At 35.7% G+C, this 24,467-nt stretch overlaps 1 protein-coding gene across 1 annotated transcript; it reads right to left on the reverse strand.

Annotated features, from left to right (window-relative positions):
- Positions 1-1,408: 1,408 nt before the first annotated feature.
- On the reverse strand, positions 1,409-24,179 carry Cul2 (cullin 2). Its single transcript, XM_071583639.1, has 15 exons — positions 24,070-24,179; positions 23,565-23,695; positions 22,813-23,013; positions 21,337-21,443; positions 13,929-14,110; positions 12,131-12,297; positions 11,432-11,663; positions 8,964-9,134; positions 7,244-7,459; positions 6,545-6,691; positions 5,731-5,808; positions 4,595-4,661; positions 4,115-4,317; positions 2,090-2,305; positions 1,409-1,918 (listed from the first exon to the last, which is right to left on the reverse strand). The coding sequence occupies exons 2-15, from the start codon at positions 23,681-23,683 to the stop codon at positions 1,787-1,789; spliced, it is 2,238 nt and encodes a 745-aa protein (XP_071439740.1). The 5' UTR covers positions 23,684-23,695; positions 24,070-24,179; the 3' UTR covers positions 1,409-1,786.
- Between the last annotated feature and the right edge of the window lie 288 nt (positions 24,180-24,467).

Here is a 24,467-nt window from a genome sequence, read left to right on the forward strand (position 1 = left end):
GTTTCCATGCTGAAAATACACAATTTCATATAAAAGTAATTAATTATATTGTCATTAAAACACTTATATGAACATGGGTAAATAAAATCACTTTTGAATATAAATTTATTAAATACTGAACAATTATAAATAGGTACATTTCCTAAGCACAACAATAAAACCTCCTATATCAGTACCATTAATTGCCAAAAGCATGGTCATCTTGTAAGGTTAATTAAATCTCAACAAATCAAGGGGTGGAAAAGCCAAATAATGCGGAAACATTTTATTTTCAATCAATCATACTTATGCTCTTTGTACACCAAGCCTCTCACAACCTGTTTACTTAAAAAAAATCTATGTCCATGTATTGGCTTCTGTGCTGCATACACACAATAAAACCTATGGTTTGATGTTTCTACATTTGGGTGGAATGAATTTCCCACAATTTTAAATTACAAGGCAGATTTCATAAACTGTTGAGTATTTTCCACCACTTAACTCTTCAAGAAATCTGGAAGAGTAATTACATTATTAACTAAGTGAAAGTCTTCAAACTCTCAGCATTTTGTGCACAGGGTAATTTCAGTAACAAATAATTTAAAAACAAACCCAATATCACTGGATATGTGTTCACGAGATGACACAATCACAGCACATATACAGCAGATATTAAAATAACCACAGTGAAATGAAGCATATCATCCATTTTTATGCAAATCGTTACATTGGCAAAATGTTTTGTGGAGCAACAAGCAATGATGAAATCAATATATTGTACAAGGTTCTCCTGGCCCCCCATTTGTATGCATTTTCTTGCATACAGACCCAGATGCCTTCATTTCACCAACAGCACATTCTCGACACTGTTCTGGTAAATGGTGGCCGAGTTTAAGGCTCTTGATGGAAAATCACTTCACCACACAAGCAGATCAAAGGATGCTGGCTTAATTTATTGAACACCAACATTTTTATGAGTATTAAGATCACACCCATACAAACAGGCAACTTTTTAAATGGTAGGGAAGATCAATTTGCTTAGGTCTCTTGCAGTACTTAGTTAATGGCAGCAATGAGTGATTAGAGGATATAAGCTTCATTAAACAAACAACATTCCCATTGTATCATTAAAATGTTTGTGTATTCATCACTATTTCCTGAGCAACACACAATATGTAGTTCTTCTCAATCTATAAGTTGATGCTTTCAAAACCATTCCTTTGCACAAATAGTTTTTGGCAGTTGTGACACCACTTCATGGTCAGGATAGATACACAATACATGTGTACATGTATATGTGTGGGTGTATATACACACACACACACACACACACACATATATATATATATATATATATATATATATATATATATATATATATATATATATATATATATATATATATATATATATATATATATATACACACACACACACACACATATGTAAACCAGTCTTAAAAATATTGTATAATCACATAGTTGAAAATTTATACATAAACCATTTAATGGCAAGTGCATTTTTTCCATGAGCATCACATAAATAAAACGTCCGGTAAAACAGAGACTGACATATATGACAGTCACAGCTAGCCTTTCTTGTTAAAGTCTCACAGGAGTGAAACTTAGAAAGAATCATTTCCTACCTACTCCATATTTCTTCTTCAGCTTCTAGGCTTCACCACAGTATGTTTCTGTTCCTGGAAAGAATGCCATGTCAACTGCAATAACCTTACAAAGTTCATCACTGCGTCCTTAATTAGTTTGCCTCCAAGATGAATTGCACACAAATATATTTATTCAGCTTTTTAAGCAACATAACTGTACTCGTCCGCTGAATTTGGAGTTCGTTCAATGTACTGTTTGTCAATCAATGCCTCAATACATTTCTTAATCATGCTGATAGAAGGTGCAAATGTAGCCTTTGACTGACTTAACACCTGCAGGAAAAATGTAAAGTTAATTCAAGACGTCACATTTAAATTATTAAACACAAATCACCATACAAGTGATTACATTTCAGGTACAGGTGAATGTTCACTAACAATCACAATTAATGCAACTTCACAGAATTTATAACAATCCAAGCTATAATACTTAAAAATAACTACCTCTTGAATAAGAGCATTGTGTCGCAGGACTTTGCGTGACTTCATTATTCGAACAACAGCAGCTTGGAGGTATAGCTTTCTATCTTCATCAACTGCTGATAAAGTAGCTTCTGCTTCTTGGGGAGATTCTCGTTGTAAGGCAGCTGTTATTCGAAACTTAGTCCTTTTATTACTATAATTTAGGTTCAGTTGTAAAACAGAATCAGGAACCATATTCTGTGTAAAGAAAAGAGTCATTATTGAAAGCCACAATAACAAATAAATGATTAATAATTCTTTGCATTCATGAGGCATTATTTATGAAAATATCATTAAATATCAGGATGCAGACTGTGAATCATTTTCATGATACAAAAAAAGGAACATCAACTAAAAGGATAAATACGAGGGTTGTTCAAAAATTCCACAGGAAAAAAATATAAAGGCAAATTATTTTGGGTAGAATATAGTTTTCAATAATCTCCTTTTTGGCTTGATTGAGTTTTCCCAGCATTTTTTTCAACTTTTTTAATCCTTCGAAAGGGTAGGATTTTGGAAGGTCCTCAAAATAGGCATCTCTGTTGGTGATGACGACCTTGTTCAATGAGAATTGTTTCTGCTGAGCCATTTGGAACTAAAAAAAGTCACTGGAGGCCAAACCTGGTGATTATGGTGAATGCTGTACAAGTAATTCAAACTTTAACCCTATAATTTTTTCCATAAAAAGTGCACAGGTGTGCAGCAGTGCATTATCTTGATGGATGAGAATTTTTTATTTGCTTAAGGAGGAATTTTTTTATTTCTTCGCTCAAACAGAGCAACGCTTAATAACAATAACACATAGTATTCCCCATTTATTGTTTGTTCTTTTTGCAATTAATTAATTAAGTAGATTATTCTCTGCGCATACCTAAAACCCATGGCCATCACCTTGTTGGCTAATATCACCATCTTCACCTTTTATGGGACGGAATCGCCTTAAGAAACTCATTTTTTGACTATTTCTTTGTCTCTGGATTGTAATGAATTATCCATATTTCATCCACAGTTAGGTATTGACACAGAAACTCAACAAGATTGCGACAGAAAAATGCCAAGCCTGCAAATTGACCACACTATTGCATTTATTCTCCACTGAGAGCAAACTTGGCACCCACCTAGCCTAGATTTTTTTCACACTAATTTTTCATGCTAAATTGAAAACACTGTACTTAGTGATATGTCTGTGATCTCAACTATTTCATAAAATTCAATTCATCAATCACTCAAAACCATGTAGTGGATTTTGTAAATCATTTTGGAGGACGCCATTTCCACTGCACATCCCAAACTATGCCCATCATCTGCTTATGTATGGCCACATTTAAATCCATTTACTCAATTTTAAACAATTGGAAACAGTGCAAACGTGCCATGAACATTTAACAATTTGGCATTGATCTCTTTCCATATTTAGCCTTTGAAATAGAATGTTTAATCACTGCACAAAACTTTTTTTTTATTTTTCCAAATAAACAAAAGTTTGTTTGCTTCACTCAACTATGAAAATGAAACAAACTGATGGTTATCAGCAGAAACTCTAACAGCAGTCTGCAGAGAAATGAGGCTTAGAAAATGTATACCTTTTGAAATACAACAAGCACTTTCCCTAGGATTTTTCAAGGAGTTATTGAATGACCCACATATTTTAATCCAACATAATGCAATATACTAGGTCCAATTAAAAGTTGTCTTATTTAGGACGTCAAAGGACCCCTGGAATATCGAGGCCACAATTTATTTTTAAGTGACAGGCCTCAACAAGACACACGCCATGTTTTTATGCTACTCCGCTTTTTCGACAGACAAAATACAGGGCACATCTCATTATCTTCACTCATAGTATTAACAAAACAAGTAACGGCCATAAAAGGATAACTTACTAGCTTTTTCTACTGACAAAATACAGGGCACATCTCATTACCTTCACTCAAAGTATTAATAAAACAAGTAATGGCCACAAAAGGATAACTTACTTTGTAATTGAAAAAAATAAGGAAGACCCACCTCTGCTGTATCACAAAGCAAGATTTTACAATCTAGTAGCGAAGCTAAATGTTTTGAGAACTGTTCACTATTTAACTGGAGGGTAGTCTGAAGCTCTTTATGAGTGAGTGAATCAGTTCTTTCAAAGAGTAGTAAAATTGCCATTTGAAAAGTTTGCATTGTGACTATGTATGGTTTACTTAGGTAAGTCAACTTCAGTTCCCCTGAAAATAATATTTTGAGAAATTAAGACACTTGAAGGAAACACAATATGTTGACATTTGAGCGGTGATATTAAAATCTTTAAAGTAATGAAATTTACAACTATTCTTAGAAGTATTACTCTCACTATGAAAAAATTTCAACAAGTCAAGCCTGAAACACTGAATATGATGAAATTAATCAATTTAAGCATATAAATATGATTATTTATGCATATAGAGAGCTTCCTAGATGATGGTAGAGGGAGCATTAAGGCATTAAAGCAGTAGCAATACAAACCTTGACACAAATGGTGTAGCCATGTTAACTTTCTTCCATTAAACCTAGTATGGTAGAAGTTTTCAAACTGCAAAAATAAGAATATGAACACTGTGAGTATGATCAAAATAGGCACAATTAAGAATGAATTATAGCATCACAAGAAGATAAGAGCCACTCACTAAGGAGCACTGAGAATAGTTAAAAAAAACCGATTGGCAATTTCATAGCAAATTTTGGTTAGGTAACAATATTCATACCCTAAGTTTTTTGTACAGCTTAACCTCTCTTTTATTAAGACTTTTACCTAAACCAGAAGGGTGAATTCTCTTTCCATTTATTAGAAACTAGATATGTATTACAGAAAGATAAATTACCCTAGCTTGATTTGGGCCTTTAAAAGCTGTACAGAGAAACTTTTTGATCTATACAAGATAATGTTGATAATATGGGCAGATAACTTGTTGGCCTTATCAGTAAGATACAATCCTCTCCTATGTTCACCTCAATAATATATTCCCTTCGAAAGAGTTTTAAATTGAAACAATTTTATATAACAAAACACATGGCCAAACAAAGATATTCAACCAGGTTAAGCTCAATTGACAATGTAGATTTTTGAGAAAAATCCATGAAATGCACGATGTTCATTCAAACTCTCCTGGGGCTTGTATACTTGCCTAATAAGTTATCATACAACAAACATCCATAGAAGACATCCCATGCACATCCATATCATATCATAGAAGACATCCCACGCACAACGTTGTAATGACATTAGTTACAACCTTTACAACTTCTCGGCACTTTTCAGGGAGTGATAAAGTAAGTTTTACATGACATATAAGGCTATTTATAGGGAACTTTTAAACTGATTAATTCCTTGAGATAACTATCAGGACCTAATGCCCCCTCAGATTGAGGCTGGAATAATATAGACTAGATGGTGCCACAGTGTACCACCTTGTGTTGTATAACCAATATCAATTATTGAGCTGGTATCAGGTAAATTGAATCAGAAATATTATTATGGCAACAAAATGGAAAAAAAGGAACAGGGCCAGCCTAACTATGCTATCATAATAGTTACACAATTGACAATTGAAGTACAAAAAATTTGAAGACCATGCAATAAGAGAAAATTGAATTTCACTTACCATTTGTAAGGACTTCTCTAACTCTTGAGGAACCGCAAATGATGTCAAACTACTTTGCCCCAAAGGCCATGCCCCTGCCTACATGAAGAAGGATAATAATTCAAGAGAAATTCCATGTAAAAACTTATAATTTTGGTTATTGACTTGTACCAATGATGACGATGCAGTTTCAATGATTCAAAAATGATGATTCAAAATAAGATGATGAAACAAAATAAGGACTGAACCAAAAAAAATAACACAGAGACCCTTTCAAATGCTAAGTGGTGGAAATTAAACTCAACACTTGAAAATTAATTCAATATGTGGAGAACTAAATGCATGAGGTCCTCTTCCCAATTAATTTTGAAGATTTCGGTAATAGTTTTTTATGGGAAGCAACCTACACCTAAGGACATGTGCCCCATTAAGGATAGATGGGAAAAGAAGGGTAAAGAGAACCATGACGTCGGCATTAGCCTCCTCTGGTGGAAAGGAGGTAAGGGGTCTGCAGTTGAACGTCCCACCTGATGGACAGCGTACTTACTCAAAGCACTCTCCACAAAGCACCTTAAGTAGGGATCGGGATACTACTGAAAAATATTTGGTGTCTCCAGGATTTGAACCAGGGACCTCTTGGTGGGAAGCCTGTAGCATTAGCCACTGCACCATATCGATCCCCCCATATAGACTATTGTAAATTACGTCTAACTCATAACCTACTGTGCTACAGGCATTAACACTGGTTGAGGCACTTATTGCACTAAATGGTAACAATGTACATTAATATTATATAATAGATATAAATTCAATCAATTAACATATTTAACATTACCTGCAGAACATATATAGAAAAGTTAATCCCCAATTCTATATTATCTTTCTTCAAAAATTCACTGAATTTATTATTCTGGTCTGCAGACAAAGAAATATCGGTGAACATTCGATGCAGTTTATTTGTAAATTCATAACCACAGGCTTGCTGCAATGAAAATGGAAAGAAAAATTAAATCTGTAAAAAATATTTTTCAAATGATTCATTCAATATTCTCTGAAAAATTAAGTGTCAAGTGTCCATCAAATTAATTAAAATTTTTTTTAAAATTAAAATTCATTACCTTGATATGTAAGGAAACTAAAAAATTGTGACATAGAAATATCTGGGTTCAAATTTAATGAACTGAAAACACTTTGAATCTGTAACAGAACAGTGAAATTGCAATGCAATTTTATGCCTACTAACACTAGAAGTCCAAAGTCACTTTCACTGTCCCCCACTAAGAGTCAATTTGATATTTCAGTCATTAAGCATTTATTTCCCCTTATAGATTTTATTTTTACTTAGGGATACTACCTTCTGACTGCTCTTAGCTTGTAATTAGGTGTGATTGAAATTATGAGGTTTTACTGAATTTTTTCCCACCTTCAACAGGGTCAATTATGTAGTTATGCTTTTTTTAGTGATTAATTATGTTACACTTTAACTTTCAATGTACACTAGAAAACCATTATTGTAGCAATTATTTAAATTTACCTTAAGACGATTAATCATGGCTTCTTCAGCATCCATTGACTGACTTTGCTGGTGAATAAGTCTCTTAGCCAACATTCTAGAATAAAACTTCTGAAAAACATCCTTGTCATCAATATATTTGAAAATAGTAATAGACCTGGAAAGCTTTTCGTCAATTTCACTTTCTGAAATTCCTTTGGATGACTTCTTTAACAGGGAATCACAATATTTTGCCAACTATTAAAAAGAAAAAAGTTTCAATTTACAAATAACACAAGAATAAGATTACTTATAATTGGATGTATTTGGCTAACACCCCAGCAGGTGTAATAATAAAAGGAAATTGTAGAAGTTTTCATAACGCAAAAGAATAGGGATAAACCTTGTTGAAGATCTGGCACTATTAATTATCATTAGGAATTTCCTTATCACATATAAATAATTCTTGAATTCTTACTAATGATTTTGAAAAAATACCAATGCCTCTACAGAAATTGAGAGATCTATAGTTAAGCACATAGACAGAATCAAAGACTTTGTATTTTCATAGGAAAGAAAAATTGTGTTCACTTTTTTTGCTACACTGCAGCATCATAGGAAAGAAAAATTGTGTTCACTAGTTTTGCTACACTGCAGCATCATCTGGACTGATTACAAGAAGTTGACGCTCATATACATCGTCAATGGGTGGGGTCAGGTGGTGATGGGTGGGAGAGGGAAGGCAACTGGGTTGGGTGTGGATGTGCGCAGAGAGCGGGTGACAGAGTGGGGGGGGGAAGGATGTGGTGCATGGCAGTTAGTCACTGAGTTTGGGGTTGGGTCATTTGTGGTTCTTGGGTAATAATTGTGGAATGTCTATGAGGTGGGAGTGGAAAGGGAGAAGGTGGTCATTAGTGAAGTTTTCTTTTGTCTGTATACTGGTCAATACGGTAATTCCTTCGGGGATGTCCATCTGTGCCCCCTTCCTCTCCTAACCACAAATGATGCGCAGTGACTCAGTGACTAACCACCATACACCAAACACTTCCCCCTCTTCAATCACATCAACACCCAACCAGGCTACCTCCTATCTCCCACCATCCCCCGTTTGGACCCATTGACAATAGTAAGTAGTAGTTTTTAGGGGAGGTGACCGACAGCTGAGGTCATTTGCACCATAGGGGATGGATAGGAAAGGATGAAGGGTGGAGAGAAACCCGGCATAGGCATTAGCCTACTCTTAACAAAAGGCACCAAGGGGTCCGCAGCTTGACGTCCCATCCGATGGACAGCATACTTACTCAAAGTGCTATTCACAAGGCAACTCAAGTGAGAATTGGGACACCACCGAAAAATATTTGTTGTCTCCAGGTTCAAATCCTGGCTAGTAAAACTAGTCGACACAATTCTTTCCAGTGGAAACACAAAATTTTGATTCTGTCTTTGTGCTTTACAAATGGATTTCCAAAAAGTATTGGCTTCAACCATCTCACAAATTAGATTCATTTTTAATTTTAAATTCACCTGACTGAGTTGCCCCTTGTACTTTTGTTCAGAAATAAGTTAAGTTTTACATCATCTCTAAAAAATTACCAAGTCTAATTAAAAATAAGGATCAGTGTCACAACTATTTCACTGATTTACAAAATAAACAAGGGAAAATTATACCCGATAATAAGGGCACAGCAATGATTAACACTTCTTATTGGTATTTGGCTTCCAGCATTCCTCCTTGTTAATGCTTTTCCATTTATTCTCTTACCAGCTCTGGAGAACGACACGCCTGCCTTTGATTGAGCCGATGGTTTATCACATAGCTGCAGGCTTTGTCTAATGCACCCATAAAGTTCTGATCTCCAGAAAATACATCTTGTATTAAGTCTTTATATTTTTGATGCACCCCTAACATGCTCTCCACAAATTGAATGTGCACCTGAAAAGAAATTTCATAAAGCAATTAAAAAATTTCCATGCAGGAATGAGTCAAAGGGATGGTGCTGAAATACTACCTTGATCAAAAAGTTCCCGGAATAACCACCGTGTGGCGCTCCCATCATTCCGATTTGAGTTCTGTTTTTTTTGTTAAATTGGTACATCTGTTGTTGATATTCCCTTTAAATGTTAGTGTCATAACTTGACATTTGCAAAAGCTACGTAGCCAAGAGTACATCTATCTCTGTGTGTGTTGGCGATTTTTTACAATTTCAGAAATGGATTTAAATTTGCTACAACGAACTTGTATTAAATTTTGCGTAAAAAACGGATTTAGTGGCGCACGGACGTTGGAAATGTTGGAAAAGTGTTTCGGCAACGATTCTCTAAAAAAAACGGTCGTTTACCAGTGGCACGAGCGGTTCAGAAGTGGTCGTGAGTCAATCGAAGATGATGAACGCAGTGGCAGACCATCGACATCGAAAGTCGGTGAAAAAATTGATAAAGTAAAAGAAATGTTGGTCAATAACCGCAAATTAACCATCAGAGAAATAGCGGAGGACTTGAACATTGCCTATGGATCCGCCCAAGACATTGTGGTTAATGATTTGGGTTTCCGTCGTGTAGCAGCAAAGTTGGTGCCAAAAGACCTCAATTTCATGCAAAAAAGAGACCGTGTTGACGTCGCAAAAGACATGATTTGCGAGGCTGAATCCGATCCCACATTCATCAAAAGGATCATTACTGGAGACGAGACGTGGGTTTATGAGTACGACACGCAATCCAGACATCAGGCAAGTGAATGGCGTTCACCAAATGAGCCGAGACCAAAAAAACCACGTCGTTTTCAGTCAAAAAAGAAGGCAATGCTGACGGTTTTCATGGATTACAACGGTGTAGTGCATCATGAATTTTTGCCAGAAGGCCAGACAGTAAACAAAGAGTATTATTTGGGCGTTATGAGACGTTTGCGTGAAGCAATTCGCCGAAAGAGACCAGAAATGTGGGCAGAAAACTCGTGGATTTTGCACCATGATAACGCACCGTCGCACAGTGCTATCATTATTCGTAATTTTTTGACGAAAAATGCAACAAATACCATCCAACAGCCACCGAATTCACCTGATTTGGCTCCCTGTGACTTCTTTCTGTTCAATCGAGTTAAAAAACCATTACGGGGAACGCGTTTTAGCAGCCGAGAGGAAGTAATGGAAAAATCGCAGGAAGCACTGATGGACATACCGAAAACCGAATATAAAAAATGTTTCGAGGATTGGATCAAGCGCTGGCATAAGTGTGTTGCAGTCGATGGGGATTACTTTGAAGGGGACAATATAGATTTAGATGAATAAACTTGTATTTTTAATTTTCTGAATAAATTCCGGGAAATTTTTGATCAAGGTAGTAAGACAATCTTGAATGACAACAGGATTTATGAGGATACCATTGTTTGGGTATTTAAAGGTGAGCTGCTAAGATTAATTTGTCAACTAGACTTATAGGAAGTAACTATTTCACAACCTAGTATTCCTGGCCTCGTCAATGTCTTGCATTTACAATGATCAGAATAAATGAAAAATACAAATTTAGAGAGTTAAAAAATAAAATCAACAAATTATGGTTTATCATTAAAGAACTATGCATGTGTTTTTTATTTTAAAAATTCTTAACTGGTCGGAAAAGAAAATACTTTGTTCTTTCACTTATATTTTATTATGCATGACATAGGTTTCCAATTACAAAGCCATCATTAGGTGACTTTGTAACTTCAAACCTAGGTTGTAAATAATAAATTATAAGTGGAAAAACAAAGTATTTTCTTTTCCGATATGAATCGCTTCCACAAAGTGATGCCTCAAACCATTCTATTATTAACTGGTAAATAACTTTATAGTTACACTATCTAACTTTAATATAAATTTATTATAATAGGAGAAAATATAGGTAACATCCTAGAAGCTTTATGTTTAATACAAACACCAAAGCATACTCAAAATGCAGTTTAGGATTATTGCGTGCTGCACCAACATCAGGGGAGTAAATGGGAGATGCTGCAGTGAACATCATTGGTAACTTAATTGTCCATTACGAAGCAACAATGAATTTATACAAACAGGTATTTGGTTTTATGCTTTCTATCTATTAAATTACTCTCCCTGTTTTTGCTCTCATGGAAAACTAATGTCAAGGTATTATTGAAAAACTAGCAGCAATGGTGTAATAGCTGTCTTTGGAGTAAATTTGTGGGAAAAATATACTGAATTCTTGAATTAAATACCACTGGAAGATGAAACTCACATTTTCACCTCGCAAATTCCCAACAGCTTGTAATCCCTGCTGTTGCACATGCTCTAGCAGAGCATCTACTAATGTTGGCAATCCTCCTGAAATTGGTCGTAAGAGAGGATACATATTCCGAAGATCCTTCCGCCTCTCCCCTTTGACCATAGCTGCACATTCTCCATGTAAAAAGGGTAGGTGATCAGCCACCATTTTTTGCTCACATTGTGCACGAACTTTAACAAATGAGCTGAAAACAAAATCATGTTCATAAGTTTTCATTGACTCTTCAAATATGATAAAAAAAAACCATAAACACAGTTATCTACCCGAAGGTCGGTTTAGTAGGTGATGGTAGAGATCACCCAGTACTAAGCCCTATATGGCTTAAGAAAATTCACACATCAGGGTAGGGGGGCCAGTTCCTTTCCCTGTGCCAGTTATGGTTTCCCAGGAAGACCTGGTACCCGAAAAATCACTTTAGCTTAGGTGGAGCTGCAGGTGCCCACAGTGCCTAGCCCGGGAATCGAACCCGGGACCCTCTGGTCAGTAGTCCAATGCTCTACCCCCTGAACTACCACGACCCACTCAAATATGATAACTATCATAAATGAGTTTTATTTATTTATGGGAGATTTTCAATTGAAAACACAAAAAAATAGGAGTAAACTGAAGATAATAACAAAAGAGGACATTTGGATTGAAGAATTCATATACCTAGAATGGAGAAACTTTTGACTCCTACGTGTTTCCTCTTCTAGCCTTCGCACAACACATTCCATATATTGGGAGACATCACACTCTTGCAGTAAACGGCTTGCTTCTCGTTTATAATATTCCCCACTTGCTTGAAGAAATCTTTTTTCAAAAATATCTTCATATAACTGTAAAAATAATAGAAAAATCATAGGGGCTAATGGAAAATGGCAAGAAAATATGCTGACTAAGGTAAATTAAGGAATAGATCAGGGTGCTTCAGAGGAAAAACAGGGAGCAGACAATGATGTTTAGGTATAACCTTGACTAAGATTTATTCAAATAAATTAAAATATTAATTTCTTCACCAATTATGCAACTCTACACAAGCACCAACCACTCAAATGAAAAAAATATACACGATTTAACAGAGTACGGTGAATTTTTGCAGACACATCTTCAGTTGTATGGATTCCTATGTTGCAGTTTGACCTTCCCTTGCAAATAACCAGCATAAAAAATTTGTTGTTCAATAGATGACACTTATTATCCAGGTCAGATGATGGCAGAAAAACAAACCAAATGATTAATATGAAGTATTACAAGTATTTGTATATATTCTAATAACTTTTTGATTCAAACTAGCTCTTTCTTGCCCCAATTATATTTTCTGAGCTCTAGAACACATGAAACTGCTCCACACCCCACACCTAATAAGTTAATATTAACTGACATGAGATCAGGGAGCTGTTGCTTTAAACTTATTTACATATGGCAAACAAGGATGCCTTAGGCCAGGAGGTACTGTTGCTGGTGGATTATTATGCAGAATGTACTCAAGACTTCAGGTGATCTGAGGAGAAAAATGTAATTAATTGATGAATTGGTGGTAATTGGTAGGGTGTTGATGGTAAATGTCAAAGCAAATACTTTTGCTGAATTATCATAGTTTAATAAAATTAGCTGAGAAATGGTGAGCTGATGGAGCTGAAAAACAAAGTACAAAAGGCATTTTTTTTCATTACAAAGTCGAGAGACTGGAAACCCTGAAAACATGTGAGCCTAGAAATGGTGAACACTTTCACATTACAAGAGAAAGAACTGAGAGATTTAACGCTGTAGCATATTAACTCAGAACATTTCCTGAAAGTGTCCAGGGCAATCACTGATGGTATTTCTTTCTGCACAATGAATGAAGTTGAGAAGGAAAGAGTTATTGTGCATAAATCACTGAAAGAATATCTACCTAAAACCAATATTAATGGCAGGTTATCTCCGTAGAATCTGCATGCCTCCAGAAATTGTAGGTATTTATCAATTAGTTCTTCAATTATAATATTATTGAACATCAATGTGGTATTCATCAAGAATAAATTTTAATTATCTTCTGACATTTAATCTATGAGTTCTACTTTTGAAAGTTGTACCCAAAGAGGTGAGCATGAAATACATATGACCATCATATTTATACATATGATGGTTATACATACCATTTTAATAGCAATTAAACCATAGCATTGTTGGCCATTTCTGCCTACATCTCTTAACACTGATGGTAATAAAATCTGAAAAACAGCACAGCTGACAGTTGTGGAAAATCAACACAATGCATGTAAGGTATAAACATGTTTCAAGTTCTGCCGTTTTCAACTATGCATACATACTTAGGACGAAATAGCCACATCAGCCTTAGACCTACTCTACCACTAGAAATAAATTAAGAAATAATTAAAGGGAATAAAGATTCTTGCTGATGTTGTAATTATTTATATATCTATGCTAATTTGTACATTTCATTGACACATTAACGGCCTCTTACCTCTAAATTACCCTTTTTCTTGTACTCTTCAACACTAACAAATGACTGTATAACACCTCGAATTGTGTCCGTTACATGCAAAGGTGCATCACCCACACGATCTTGCTGAATGCCATCCAGCAACAGGCTACCTAAGCTATCCCATAATGGTTGGATCATGTTATGCTTCCATATTTCCAATCCTGTAAAAAAATCCATGCTCAAATTATTGTACTCTTGTAAAGCATTTTGATCACTACAGATAACATGAGAACTTAAAAGAAAAAATTAAACTGCATGATTGGTATGACCTCAGACAGCTATGAAATAGCAAACATGCAATTATGCTATCATTGGTAATTTCATAATTGACTAAAATCAAATATAATAAAATCTTTATACCTTTAGAATTTAGTAACTTTTTATTTTAACAATAAGGAAGTGACTCAACATAGAAACTGATTTATGCATTGGTTAATGAACCATTTTTTGAAACTGAATGGTAAAAATATCTTGGTCTCTGAAAAGGGTAGAGAGTCAATGAGGGGCACAATATTTATGTGTAGAAACTAGGATGCAGACCATGTGATCATTAACTGCAGGGTCTTTAACTGTTAAGCCTGTTGAAAACACATTTGACCTTTAATTTTGCCGTGCACAGTAGTGATGGTAGGGTGGCAAACTGTGCACAGGAAGAGAGACAGCTCAATGCACATGCTTGGATTGTTTCTCTACCTATGAATGAGGCAGTTGCTACTTGCTGGCCACCAAGTGAGGCTCTGTCACATGTGTTCATTGCTTTTTGATTTCTCTCAAGATGACTGAATAAGTTGATTTTAATGGGTCATAACCATACACCCTTGGCTCATCTCCAGCCTCCTGGACACTACCAACACTGATCCTCAGTTGGTGAGCACCATGACAACTGCTGACCAAGCTTTAGTTTGTCAGTCAGCCAAGGGGCTGCAAGCATTGCTGAGTGATTGGAAATTCAGTGGGAAAGGTATGTGATGAGAATCAATATTCATAAAACAAAGGTTATATGATTTTCCAGGAAGAAAAAGGGGAAGCTCAACATTGAAATAGGAGGGCAAAACTAGTGCAGGTAGGAGAGTTTACGTATCTAGGAAAACAGTCCTTTACAAGGAGGGAATTGATGACAGGGACATTGAGTAAGGATGTTAAGAAAGGACTAGTTAAAACTTGGATATGGAGCGTAGTTATGTGCGGCACGGAAACATTGTCACTGAAGCAGGATGATAGAAGTAGATCGGAGGCTTTTGGAATGTGGGTGTAGAGAAGGTGACCAAATGGAAACAAAAGGAAAACAAATGAGTAAGCAATATGCATGGTGGGCGAGGAGAAGGGTTTGTTGGAAGAAATCCTACGAAGGCAGGATAAATGGATGAAGGGCATATTGATCGGCAGTGGGATGTTGAAGACTGTGATAGAGGGGAGAATGATAGGCAAACGAGGAAAAGGCAGGAACAGGATAGGGATGTTGGCTGGGATGAAGTGAGGAAGCAAGTACTCAGAGATGAAGACAGACTTGATGTAGAGTAGGATGCCAGATTTTGTGTTTTGTTATGAGTCACAAAATATTTATTTAGTAGTTGTGTCCATCCAAAACCTACCTTTGCCAGTACATTACTTAAAAAAATATGTTTTCAACAGGCCTCGTATATCCTGGTGAAGCATAAAGATGAAATAGGTGAAATTCACTCAGTATGACATATTTGATTAGGTGAAAGATACCAAGTTTAGAAAGTCATTACACCCAGATCTCAAATCATCAAACAAAACTGTGGGAGAATATGGGCAAATAATTACTTGAGCTTTGAAAGATAACCTTTCTAAAACTCAGACTATTGCATTAGTGGGTTATCAACAAGTTTTTTCCAATTTCTTTCTGAAGTGAGCTAGAAGCATTGTTGATTTTTTATTTAGTTGGAAAGCCATAACAAAGCTACACCATTTCTTCCCCTTGGGAATGCATTAAAATTATTTAATATTCACCTGCGGTTATTTCCCCTACTGTTTAAAACCAAATGCATGATGTAAAATTCAATTTGCACATGTATAATTCTATAAGCAGGGTTACAAAAAACCGTTTAAAGTGAAATTCCCTAATTTTTGCCAGAATTACTTCATCAAAATTTATTATTTCCCATGATGAGTACATCTAAACAAAATTTTGTCTAATTTTTTCAATTATTAGTCACACAACGTTCCCTAAAATCAATAGAAAACCAATTCTGTTTTTATTAATGACAACACAGGGTGCATTCCAAAGGTAAAGTAATTTTGTAAAAGTAATTTATTGAACAGATTTGTACAAGCACTTAAAATTTTTCAATTTATTTTCCTGGGGCCGCTACACATTTTTTCCAGCGACTCTGAAATGACCAGAATGTGCTCTGGAAGGCATCTTTGGGGACCTCTCGCCAGGTCTTTGCCACGGCTGATTGGACCTCTTCTACAGACAAAAAACCGGTTCCTTTCAGGGCTCTCTTAATCCGAAAAAACAAAAAGAAGTCTGCTGGAGCGGCATCGGGAGTATAGGGGGATGGGGCAGGGTTGGCACCTGGCGTTTGGCCAGGAACTTGTGGCCTCAAAGTGGGTTGTGGTAAGACGTATAGTCATGACGCCAGGTAGCAGAGAGGTCTTTTCTCATCCTGATGACCCTTTTTCAGAATCATTCCAGCACATCCATGTACAAGGATTGCTATTCATACTGTGAGCCTTGAGAACCATGAGTGCTTTAGGCACAATCTGAAAGTTTGACCTTTTTAATACTCTCTTCAGAGCATTCTGTCGTTTGATCACAACTTGTGCTGTTTACAGTGACTCAAAAATTTTGTCTCAGCAAAAAAATGGAGTTAACTCTTGAAAAATTTCGTGCGACAATTTTTTACGACTTTTGACGTGGATTATCAAGACAGGAGTGTATCATTTACCTTACTTCCACTTTGGGTGATGAAGTCCCATTCTATGCCACTATGAACCACTGGTTTAACGAATACCATCAAGGCTGCCATTCACTCTGCGACAAAAGTCATGAAGGTCACCCAAAGTCAGCTGTTGTGACAGATAACATTGATGCTGTGCAAGAACTATTAAAGGAAGATCGTCATCGAGAGATTGAGGCATCCTTGGAGATTATTATGACAAGCATCAATAAGTTATTGCATGAACATTTAGCGGTGAAAAATATTTGTTTGTGTTGGATCTCGCATTATTTGACAAAAGCTCAAAAAGATGCTCGTGTCAATTGGTGCAAAGAAATGCTCAAGAAATACAATAGTGGTGCATCAAAAGCTTTTTATAACATCTATATAGGTGACAAATCATGGATCTATGTGTAAGAGCCCAAAACATAACAGCAACCCATTGTGTGGGTCTTCCAAGATGAGACAAATCTGACAAAAGTGATTCGCACACGAAGTGCACAATGATCACCAGTCTCTTTGGAATAATTGGACATTTGGCAACCGTACCGTTAGAGAAGAACCATAGAACTGTGAATCCTGAATGGAATGCGAGCATTTGTTCGCCAGAAGTGCTTGGTGAAACACGGAAAAAGAGGCTGCAAGGAAGGATAATACTTCATGACAATGCAAGCTCTCACAGATCGGCTGAAACAACCACCCATTCGACTGGCCAAAAAATCGAATTGATTGGTCACCCTACATACAGCCCTGATTCAGCACCCAATGACTTTTGTTTATTCCCATTTATCAAGAAGAAATGTTTTTTGGCACCTGAAGAAGCCATTGATGCATTCAAAAACCATGCTTTGGAAGTACCTCATTCGAAAATATAAATACCAACCACGCCTCGTAGTAGGCAGCATTAACTGTCTGTCCTTGAGGAAAAAACTCCAAATGGGCCACTCTTTTTACGGTCGAAAAAAACAATAAGCATTGTTTTCACTTTTGATTTGCTAATTCTTGCCTTTTGGGGCTTGGGGGACTGGTCGGGGCACCACTCTGAGCTTCGGTGTTTTGTTTCTGGATTGTATCAAAAAACCAGGTTTCATCACCAGTGATCACTTGGTCCAAATAAACTGGTACATTTTCAATACGCTGCAAAAGTTCACTTGAAATTTCTGATTGGTTGGTCTTTTGGCTGCCTAACAACACCTAGGACACGAGCTCAGCACACACTTTCCTCATTGCTAAATCTTTTGTAAGAATGCAAAACAACTGTTGATGAGAAGTTCAGTTCATTGGCAACCATCTTGATACTCAATCAACGGTCAGTTCAAACATTGTCAAACACGAGCCGCATTGTTGTCGGTTTTGTTGGCTGACAGCCGCCCAAGCATTGTTCATCGTGAACCTCTTCCCGGTCCTCCTTAAAGGCCTTTAAAAACCTCGAAACATGTGAGTAGGACAGAACAGAGTCCCTGTAAGCTTCACGAATCATTTTGTTAGTCTCCTTCAAGACATTTTTCCAATTTAGCAAAAAACTTAGTAATCACATAACGTTGCTCGTTTGACAATTCCATTTTTTTTGGTGGCATTCGGTGCTCAGAGGGTTACAATAACTGACATCCTGCCACTTCCACAGCTTGGAAAGCACTGAAATCAATCTAGCAGCAAAGCTTAGCGCCCCCCCCCCCCCACCTGCTCTAAATGGTTTAATCTCACTCCGATCAATAGGAGCGGCGCGGAAAATTCAATTGCATTACTTTCGGAACACACCCCGTATCAATGTTTAAGAGGGTCATAACCACAAGTTGAACTTGATACAAAAGGTCAATTGAAAATATTTTGTTACCATTTTGAGGTATTAAATCAATATATTGGTGTAAATACATAATGTGGTTTAGGATAATTCTAAAATAAGTTTTCATTTCCTTATGTGATAGTGTTAGGAAGTGGCAACATCATAAAGGAAATTCAACCACTGTTACCAACTAGAAGTAAAAGGTATTTCATAGTCACCAAATTTACACAAATATTTCAGGGTGGCCACTTATTGATACCTATCCTCGAATTTTTCACAATTTTCCTGATATTCCCACTGCATATTTTCCCAATTTTCCTCCCAATGTCAAATTTGACAGGCATAATTTTTACAGATCAACCACCATTGATTCCCATTCAACATATTACTGAAGCTCATCTGAACCTAGTTTTACAGCAAACAAAACTGGTCTTAAAACTTAAAGGAATATTGCCTTCACTGAGAGAGAATTCTCAAATCAGATTTACATATGACAATCTCAACTTTTAAAAAAAATGTTCCTTTTCCCCCAAAATGTTGACGAGTAATTCTCGAACTTTTTCCAGATATTACTAAATTATTGGTCACACTGAATGAAGACATACTCCATAGGTAAAAGATGAAATACAAACCATGCTTCAAAATTTAAAAAAATTATCATTATTAAACAATCAGAAAATATGATAAAATCTTTTAAAATAAAATTTAACTCCTAATGGCATAATAGAAATTGGAATAGTTCCATCATAAATCAACACATTGGTAACTAAAAATAGAGGCACAACTATGAATTATTGGAAATATCAGTGACAGTAAAATTTACTCCTTTGATACAGTTACCGCTTTGATTAATATCTTAGTTTCCACTCCATTACCCCTTTGCTTCTTCAATGCAACCATACTCAGCCTTCCTTTTATGGCTTGACTAATTTGGCTCCAAAAGAGTTTCCCCTTCTCTCCAGGGCACAGTGAGCCCTCCCAGCACAGCTGAGTATGTCCTTGTCCATAGGCATATTTCTTATTTGATTGCCATAATATTGGGCATGTATCCAAAACACCTCTGTGACCTATTAATGGTTCTCAGGAAATGTTCTCCAGAAGAATATTGTTCTTGCCTAAAGCATTCCCAGAAGAGCCACCTTCAACCCTGACACCTCCATGAGGCAGAATCAAGTGGTCCATGTTATCTTTGGATGGATTAAAATTCTGAAGTTGACACTTAAATTTAGATGACTCACAGGAATTTATGCAACAGCATGCTCACCTCCTCAGCCTGTTTTGTGTAATGTGATTTTGTGTTAAGAGAATAACAATGCAGGTTTTCATGGAGGTCTTACAATTTTTCAGATTCCTACAAGGCAGAAACCATCATAAGACATTGCACAACCCTGACATTTTTGCACTTAGGAGGCTCTCTGTTTGAAAGCATCTAAGTAGTTTTAAGCATGAAGTCTGACATATTCAATTCAGAACTGCCACTTTAGGACATCAGTTTCCCGAAATTTCCCAGTGATTTGATTGCTGGGTTACCTGATAGTTTGAAATAAATATCACGAATAAATGTGGGTTTGTGTCTTGCTATATCCACATTATGGTGATATGTGGAACATACTGAAATTGTGAAGCTGGAATTCACTGAAAAAGCACTGGAAATAGTTTTTAAAGATGAACATTGCCAAAAATTTGATAAAATGTTTACAAAAAAAGTTTACTGACCATGAAGTACTTTAAGTCAGTGATATGTCTGAGAAAGTAAATGTGTGCATTGTATTTTTTTTATATCAAGTAAATACTGTAATATGTCATACCAACATGTACATGCTAATAGTGCTAGTTTCTTTACTTTGACATTTTTATCAGGGGCTATGGTAATACTAATGAATTTTATCCCAGCTTAAAGGCAGAAATAATCCTGTGCCCCCTTAGACAGCACAAGTCAGGACAAACACTCAACTTAATTGCTGGAAATAAGAGAGAGTGCTAAAAATGGCGACTCAGTAGGAGATGCAAGTTCCTTCGATGAGGGTGCAGAAGAAGTGGAGAGGACAGAAGATGAAGGAGAAAAGGAGACATTTGTTGCCGAGCAACATAATTTAACACGATTTTTGTACGCAGATGAAGGACTAATATCAGCTACCATTAAAGGAAACCCCTCAATACCACTAGCAGACTTTTCTGAGTCACATTGAATTAACGAAAGGTGGAAAGTTATATTACATAAAAAAATTTGAATCAATTTATGGTAACGATCACACGTGGAACACACTAATGATGTTTTAGTCAACTTAGTGGCCATCAACAGGAGTGAGATTTTGACCATTGGGAATACAACAGTAACGAAGTGCTGCACATGGTTAAGTGTCTCTGTCGTCTTCCCCATTAGCAAACTCAATCCTGTTGATGATCACCTAGTCGACTAAACTATAGGTATAAATTTCCACAAAAAATCAATATTGGCTCTAGGATTGTCACCTAACAACCTCAAAGCAATTGTTCACACTCGCTTTGATTTGTCACGAGTTATTCTATAACAGGAAGTGATGGTTTTTCTATACATACATGGAAACAGTGACTTTACTTAAACCATAGAACATTATTGGAAAAGTGGCAATATTACTATTATTAATATAACATGGAGCACCCATAAGATACAAAAATAACATAAGATTCTTAGAATTTCTAAAAATATTAAGCTCACCTAGTTCTCCAATCTCCATCTGCTCCTGAGAGTCTGGAGTTGGGTTTCCGTAAATTATCTCTGCTTCTGAAAGCTTTTGATTTTTAATATGATGCTGATTCAAATACCTATTGCAATAAATGAGAAAAGCCTTACAAGACAGAAAATACTTTAAAAGTAATAGCAATATGAATTAATCTGAAATTTCACATTAGCTCACCAATAAATTATTCAAAACATCCTACCTACTTCATGACTTCATTGTCAAAGCATATGAGTTAGTTATATGATTCCTAAAACAAATGCCTTTCCTGATTTAAAAATCATGTAAAAAATAGTTAGACCTGAATTATTATTATAACAGATGACAGACAACAGGGAGGTATTAGGATGACCTTGAAAGATATCATTGATATAAGAAAAGGAATGGGAAACTACCTTGAACATATTCTCATGATATTTGATGACGAATTTTGAGAGAAAATATCCTTATCCGCAGGCACCGTTGACTGTTTAATCAACTTAAATACAAAGGTTGAGATTCATGATTTTAGGAAAATGCTACAATGAGTAGAGCAGGTCTCTCAAAGTTATAGTGTCATCCAAATTAAAATTCAATTCTTCTCCGATAAATACCATCGATAACTTCAGGGTGAGGTCTAAAGGAGGGAGAGGAGATATTCAGCAAAGCATCCTTCTATTCTTTGGAATGCCATTTACTATAAGCATATATAATTGGTAGAATACAATGTCTAGGTTAATAATAGAAATAAGTGCATCTAAAATCAATAAGGTCACAGAAATCCAGGGGAGTAGGGGACCACTGCCTCCCTTCACACCCTTCCCCCATTAGCACCCATGATGAGAGAATCAAAATATTGAATTTTCAATTCAATATCTAATAATGTTTAGGATTTATATCAAGTGATAAAATTCATAATGATGAAGCTATGGAACATCCCTCCTCACTGGAGTAACAAATTGGTTACCTTCCTGGATTTCATACGTTGGTAAAACTATCTCATATGATGTTCTAGTTGACATCATTTGAAGATGATCAGCGTAACTAATTCAAGTCAATTTTCCTTAAATTTACTGTTTATTCATCATAATGAAACATAACTGCATGTATTAACTTTTCAATGCATGAACAACAAGATATGTAGTTACCGAGATAACCTTCATACATCAACTGGGTGCTAAATGATAACTGGTGACTTTGTCTTTTGTGTACAAATGTGATGCTTAACCCGAGGGTAAGACTTCTCTAGTTATTCAATGCAACTTTTTCTCTTATGAAAGCGACAACGAAAACTTCAATATATAGACACCAAATGCTTAGATACATTTATCAAGACAGATTTGCAAATTCATGAGTTTCTAAAATTTGATATTTTTGCGATATAAACACTAGAGCAAGAAATTTAATATTTTTAATTCGGTCAATTCACTCCATGTTAATAATGTCTAATGAGTATCATGAAAAAGTCTACTTACAAGTAAAGTCGGTGGAGATAATTTATTCCCTGACTATACTCCATCCAAGCAGTGTGATATGCCCATAATAGGTTACCTTCCCCTTGAGTTCGAACATCTTCCAACAAACCACGAACATGACAATCTAGAAATGATTTGGTCTCCTGATATAATCGATCAGCAAGTGGTTCAGGATATGCCACACATAATGAGTAAACATCACTGTAAAAAATTGCAAGTATCATCATTAAAATGAGCAGAATACAACCTTTGCAGTTTGTATTCGATAATCTGAACTACACAGAACTGTAGCCATTATAATAGTTTTTAAACTAAAATAAATGTTGACATTTAAGATTAACGTAAAGCAAAATCACTTGCTAATATATCTATTTCACTTAAATGCATTTATGGAAGAAATCTCAATATAATTCTTAATTATTTTTTATGCATAAAATTCATGTTGCATTCTACAAAAACCGAGGGTACTAATTGGCTTGTATTCTCTAAGTTTTATTACATTTCTAGGTACGTAATGTACCATTTAAGGGAAAATATCTTGTAAATGCATTAAAACTGTTTTTATTATTTAATACTGCTCCTAAATAAATTAGGAATAACAAATTAACTATTTAACTTATATATTTAACCACAATCACGATTGAATGGGCTCTAAAGGATAACTTTTTGATTAAATATACTGTTTTAGTGTAAAATATGTGGCACGACAGAGACAAAATGCAGAACATTAACCAGTGTCATTTAGATATTACCTAAAACGATCATTCCAAATCGCTCTCGGCACATGTCCTAATGTGATGACACCTTTAACAGTCTCTTGAAGGACGTTCCAGGTCTCGGTGAAGTTTACTTTCTTCGGTTTCAAAGACATTGTGAACTATTTCTGAGGAGAAAGAATGACATTTTTATTTTAATAGTAATACGTAAAGAAATTGATGGTCATATATCAGTGAATTCATAAAATGTTACAATAGACCGCACAGATGTGACAACCCCCTTCACCGTCGATTGAGCAAAACTTGGTCATCATTGAACTCAAATGGTAAAAAATACTAATTTGAATGATATTTGCTAATAAATAAAAACGTAATATACGACTGCCAAGGTGTACAAAGAATTCATTACGCAAATCCACAAGTTTTCAGCTGTTTCATTCTGAGCAATCCAAAGCTAGCTATACAACAAGAACATTGAGCAAAAACTTTAAGTCTACGATGTTGACAAACAAAAATGATTCAAAACTTTGCACACTCGTACCGTGAACGTCTTAGATGAGTAAATTCATCTAAAATCAGCTGAAAGCGCAGAACTTAATAATTTAATCTCCCATTCCTAGATGAGTGATCCACTACGGACAATTCCGCAAGTATTCGTATCGCTCTGCCATCTGCTACCATTCAAGGAAACAAAAAAAGTCGAGATGATCTAGGCGCATTTTGGGTGGCGCAGAATATTCGAGTAATTGGAATATGTGAAGTCATTAATAAATATCTATCGAAAAAAGTAATTACTATTCATTATCAGATGTATTAAAAGATTGATAGTTCCATATAATGAAATAAAATTTAAGATGCATTGTCATGCTGATGAGCCTGTGGCGTTTAATGTGCGAAGTTAAAATAGAACAGGTATGTTCAGAAGTGAGAGCTTTTAGA

Source organism: Hetaerina americana, unplaced genomic scaffold, assembly GCF_022747635.1.
Source record: "Hetaerina americana unplaced genomic scaffold, ioHetAmer1.1.p SCAF_14, whole genome shotgun sequence".
NCBI classification, from domain to species: Eukaryota; Metazoa; Arthropoda; class Insecta; order Odonata; family Calopterygidae; genus Hetaerina; species Hetaerina americana.